At 47.8% G+C, this 6000-nt stretch overlaps 1 protein-coding gene across 2 annotated transcripts in view; it reads right to left on the minus strand.

The window, feature by feature from the left end:
• Positions 1–5239, minus strand: part of LOC609770 (contactin-associated protein-like 3) — a 190422-nt gene extending 185183 nt beyond the window's left edge. For both annotated transcript variants that reach the window (XM_038527282.1, XM_038527281.1), the window contains exon 1: positions 5068–5239. In XM_038527282.1, the coding sequence (XP_038383210.1) occupies positions 5068–5152 (85 nt within the window). In that variant the 5' untranslated portion in view covers positions 5153–5239. The remainder of the gene's footprint in view (positions 1–5067) is intronic.
• Positions 5240–6000: the final 761 nt, after the last annotated feature.

Here is a 6000-nt window from a genome sequence, read left to right on the forward strand (position 1 = left end):
TTGTTCTCGCCTGTCACTTTGTGTTGAGAGTCACCATGGACTTTATAAGTTTTTTGGAGGGAATGTGTTTTTGTTTTTTCCCTGTTTCCAAAAGTTTCCTCACCACCTCTGTATTTCTGGGAGGTGCATTCAAATACTATAAATAACGGTTTGTTTACTGGTTTGTTGAAGGTTCTTTCCAAAAAGTCTGAGCTCCAGTGCTTGCTAAAACGTGTACCCATATATCCTGCACTCATTTTCCCTAACATGTTTTACTACATCAATAATGGACTCCCCATCCACCTGCTCACAGGCATACCCTCTGACAGGCTCCCTTCATACTCCAGGATGATTAACTCAGAAGACTGGACTCACTTTAGATAAACACAAAGCGGTTATGGAGGCAAAGAAAAGCCTGAACCAGTTAAAACCCTGGAAGGATGTTAGTCCATATTCATCAAGGCAAAATTCCTTTACAGACTATATGGAGCCTCTTAGCACTCATGACATGACTGGAGATTGAGTACGTTCAGTACTCAATAGCAATAAAGAATTTTGATGACACTTAGCAAATAACTACAAGAATCCATATCTACTGAAAGAACAAGACTCCTAAAAAACAAAACCCTCGAGAAGAGACATATGACAAACACATTTACTTAAATAAATGCTCATGGGCGGCCTGGGTGGCTCAGTTGGGTAAGCGTCCAACTCTTGATTTTGGCTGAGGCCACACATGATCTCAGGGTGATGGAATCAAGCCCCACACGGGGCTTTGTGTTAAGCAGGGAGCCTGCTTAAGATTCTCTGCATCACCCCCTGCCCCTCCCACACGTGTGCCTCTCTAAAAAAATAAACAAATTCTTGTGATTTTATCCTTCTTAGCAATTATAGCACTATAACCAGTTACTAAGTTCTGCATGCATGCATATTTTTTATTCCAAATTATTAAGGCTAATCATGTCACCAGGTTAGGATAATTCATACACTACAAGTGTCTCACTACTATATCAAACAATGTATGTTACTTACATTTTAAAAGGATAATACTGCATGATAATTTCTATTACAGAATTATATTAATGCACTTTCATCAAAGAAGTTGCAATAAGGCTTTAGCACATAAAGAAGCCAAGGCTCCAATGAAGGGAGGGTTCAACTCTGGTACAAATTTTCAAATTGAAGTGTAAGCGTGTTTATTGCCTAGGTCAAGCACTACATAGTACATGAAGACCATAGGTTGGTTTCCCATGATGGCCAGCACATGGGCTTGAACGACACCCCCAAGTCATGGTCAGACATCTCTCTTATGGATGTAGGATTTAAGGGGGGAAGAGAACAGGTGTCAATACATAAAAACAAATTCAGATTATCACTCCTAGAACAGCAATTCAAAGTGTATGCCCCACCTGTAGTGGGCCAGAAATATCTCTTTCTTTCTTGCAACAAGAAGGGCACTTTTGATAGGGGAAGGAATCATAAGGAAACATCTAGAGAAAATTACAAGTATTGAGACTTAACAAAGTGAGAACAAGTCAGTCATACTCACTAAACTAAATCCCTGGATCTGCAAAAATGTCATCCTTTATATCAAACAATCACCATCAATGACTGAAATTTCTAACATAGGCTTCTGTCCTTTTTCAGCAGAGATGGGAGGAGGGCAGCAGCTCTCACTTCTAGCTTATACTTTACTTACATGGATGGGGAAAATAATTCAGCTGTGAATTAACTTTCAGTTGTGTTGTTCCCAAGTGGGGAGGGGGTACCCATAACTCCTCAGAGCGATGCACAATCCAGAAAACAGGTTTATGACGCTAAATACACAATCAAAATGTTGACATTTTCATACTTAGATTACATCCCTTTTTCCTCCCAAAGGGTCTTGGAATTCACAAAGGAATCGTGGATTCACAAGAATAATTCTAAAAGCAAAGCGCTATCACCTTCTTCCATTTGTGGCTCTTGCTAGGAAGTAAAGGAGCCAACGACAGCCTACATAACAACTTCCAGAAAGCAGGGCTCTCACTTGGAATCTATATTCCAACTTCTTTCTTAAGTTATTTAAGAGGACAGATCCATATTAGAACACTCTCATCTTACTCAGGACAGAGAGTTCTAGAAGGCAGACCAGGTGAATGTTCACATTTTTTTAAGGGAAAAAAAAAATATATATATATATATATTTATCAGATACTAAGCTGTATATTAGATAATGCAACTTGTTTTATCTTCAAAAAGACAGAGAATACAGAGCAACAAAACAAGCCTGTGGTCATGGCCATTTAGACACATTTTCCCTCCTGTGTATCATCTTCCTGTTATAAAATTTCCCACGGATTAAAAAGATTCATATCACACATGTGTAATCTCTGAGATGTCAAATCTTTCAGGCAAGTCACATTCCTTGACAGGACTTCTTTGGCTGGAACTCACCCGCTCCCCTGGGCTGACCCCTGGCTGACCCATTTACTACTGAGAACCTGCTTGTAAAGAGGTGACTATGTCTTTGGGTCCATTTGGGGAGAAGATCTTTGTCTTTTTTTTAACTCATATACAATTCTTATTAATTTCTTATTAGTCTTCAAGAATATTTCATTTTTGTTCATTTTAAAGTTCTGTCTGAAAGGATTATTTGAGTTTTGAAAACTCTAAGCGGGGGGTGTCTGGGGGAGAACAGCCAACAAAACACTTGAGCAATATTGATGTTCGTGATTTCTTGCTTGTAGCTTAAATCCCACACTCCTGGCCAACTCTTCTAGAATTTCTCAAATGATGGGGCAGAGCAAGAAACACCCTGCCCACCTTGACTTAGTAATAACAGATTGTAAATACACGTTGGTGTACTTTGCTTGTATGCACACAAAACTCACACTTCCCAAATATGCAGGAGTTAAAGAAAAACTGAGCAGGTCCAACTAGCTCGTGTAGACATGAGACTCCTTCACCATTTACTGCTTCTGCTACAAATGAGGCGGCCAGATGCAATTACCGAAAAATTATCAAAGGCAATTTTGTGTGGTCTTCATGAATCTTTAAATCTGCCATGTCATTTAAATATGTACTCGATCGACACTTGAAGAGTGTCATCTTTCTGGTGATCTGGTCAAGGACTTTAACGTTAGTATCTAAAACGTCCTTAGCAAGGCAAATTGGTTTTTAATTTATCGAACTTTTTCATAAGAGGACTAAATACACCCAAATAAATAGAGGCTGAAAAGCAAAAACTAGCAACAGTATCTGGGGAATCAGCCAGAGCCCCAGAGGGACTGAGCGTGGAGACACAGCCGGTTCCCACAGGGGCATCTGCGCGGATATTCAGCCGCCCAGCACCCCGGAGCATGTGACTCCTGAGAAGGATGCTCAGTGTGAAAGAACCTGATACCCTCCCCACCCCCCGTGCATTTCAGACAGTAAAATACTAACTGAAAATAAATACCAAAACGACTGATGTTGCCAACATGCTGTAATCACAACTAAGGAGATGAGAAAGGCAGCACGGCACTCTGCTTTCTCCCATGGGAAGGATTTTTGAAGCCACGTTTCCTTTAAGTACGAGTGACCTCCAGTGACTTTTTCATGGTACCTCAGAGTAGCCCGTTGAATCATTCTACAATTTATTAATGTCAGCAAATCATCTAGTGGTGGTTGTTTTTAATTTCTTAGCAAAAGGACAAGGGCTCTATGGCAGGATCTAAGGGTTTGATTTTATGTAAATGCCCCCTGTTTTAATGAATTCAGAGCAGTTGCAACACCAAGCTAAATTAAAAATGCGTCTGAAACACAGGGCAGTATTTGCTCCAAGGAGATTAAGGCTCATTTTTTTAGGAGTGACTCATGCCAATATGGCATTAAATGAGCTGATAGTAGATGATGACACCACAAAAATCATCACAGTCCTGCGGCATCCATGGATGAATGAGTAGGAGAGTGACTTTAGGTGTAACAATTTTACACTTTAGCAAACTTCCCAGGGAGGGCAGAGTGGGGACCCCAAGAGCTAAATCTGGATCCCCAGCAGCAGGGTTAGTTTCTGAGCAAGCCTGCTACCTACTTTCTGGAAACGCACACTAGCTTGTCCTAAGCCCTACACCTGCTTTCTCTCTCTCTGTGTGTGTGTGTGTGTGCGCGCGCGCGCGCTTTAATTCCTTTTCTTGAAGGAGATGGGGCAGGGAAGGAGGACAGGAGGGACTTTTTTTAAAAAGCCCTCAAGGAAAGAAAAGCCCCAGGATGGAGACTTCAGTCCGAACAGCACTCTTAGAACTTTTTCGGATTTTTCAGAGTCAAATACCTCGAGGTGGGCTGAGTCCCTGCGGCCCGCAGCTTCCCTAGGGCAGACGCGCCGCTACTAGCCCAGGACCGGAGCCTAATGCACGGGGCCTCGGTGAACCTACAGCACCAGGAGCGCACGCACCACAACATGCGGGCAGGGACAGTCGTCAAGAGCCGGGAAGGCAGGCTGTCCTCCCTCCGGCTTCCCCCGAGGTGCGGGCACCGAGTCGCGGGCTCCGTCCAGGGCAGGGGGCTGCGCAGCGGAGCTCCCCCCACCCCACCCCACCCCACCCACCCCCGGGCGCGCCCGGACCCCGGCCCCGGATGGCGCAGAGCGCCCGCTGCAAACGCGTGCGCTACTGCAGGACCCGCCGCTTCCCACTGACACGCTCCCTACAGCACGCATCCGCACCGCAAGGAGATAAATGCCCACGCCGGCCTGCTGGCCTGCCCCGATCGGAGGCTCTTCTCTCGCCGGACTCTCCGCGTCTCGGGATGCTCCCGCCGGGTTTCAGCTTTTACTAGAACTTGAGCTTTCTCAACGAAGATTCAGCTCCCAGACAAAAAAGTCGAATACAGGTCTTGCTGAATTTCGGACTTGGCAGGAGGAAAGAGCATCGATCACACCACCCCAGCTTGGCGCTGGTACTTGGAGATGCTTTTTAAACGTCTCCCTCTCAAAGCAACAAAACAAAACAAAACAAACAAACCGACAAAAAGCCCCCGCCAGCGATCCCACCTGCACATCTTCGCTACCGATCAAAACACGAATTCCTAAGTTGCCAATGCAAGTTGCACGAGATGCGCCGTACTCACAAGGATTCCCGGCCACTACGGGGCTCCAGGGCCGAGCAGACAAAAGGAAGAGCATCCCGAGGAAGGCGCCCGCGGCTGGGTCCATGGTCCCCCCGCCCCAGGACCCGAGGCGTCGGGCAGCGGCTCCGCGCGGGCCTGGCCTCCCGCTCCCTCCCGGCCCGGGTCGCGCTGCCTCCGCGGCGCTCTGCGGCCCCGCGCGGCCGGCGGGCGGGAGCCGCACCTGCAGCCACACCCACCCCGCCCCCGCCCGCCCCGCGCCCGCGCCCGCGCCCGCGCCCGCGCCCGCGCCCGCGCCCGCGCCCGCGCCCGCGCTGCGGGCTCGCGCGGCCCCGGGCGCCCCTGGCGGCGGCGGGCGGAAGTGCGCTCGGACCGCGGCCGGCCGGCCCCCTGCGCGGCGCGGGGAGCTGGGGGCGGGGGTGCCCGGGGGTCGCCGCGCCTCCGCGGGTCCCGGCTCCCGACCGCGCGCGGCTCCACCTGCTGCGGGCCCGGGACGCGAGCGTCGCCCGCGGGATGCTGCTGGAGGACCCGCGAGACGCTGAGCGTCAGCGCCGAGCTCCGGAAAGTGTCTCCCGTCGCCTGGGGTTTGGGTTATCCGTGGAAAAGGTGAAGTTGGGAGAGAAATGGCCAGTCGGGTTGGGGAAAAGCATTCGCATGCACTGAAAGCGATGGCAGAGAGGACTCTGCTTTCTGAACTCATTTAATGATTCGTAGTAAAAAAAAAAAAAAAAAAAAAAAAAAAAACACCCTGATGAACTCCATACATTATTCACGCATCAAATCATCACGTCGAACGCCAAACTTTCGCCGAGATGTATGTCCGCTTACAGCTCAATAAGGATGGGGAAAAAATTATATAGTTAGTTGGATAGATAAATAGATGCTGAGATCTATTTAATTTTAAGCCCTACCCCACTTGGGGTATGGTGTCAGCAT

The sequence above is a fragment of the Canis lupus genome, chromosome 1 (assembly GCF_011100685.1).
Source record: "Canis lupus familiaris isolate Mischka breed German Shepherd chromosome 1, alternate assembly UU_Cfam_GSD_1.0, whole genome shotgun sequence".
NCBI lineage: Eukaryota > Metazoa > Chordata > Mammalia > Carnivora > Canidae > Canis > Canis lupus.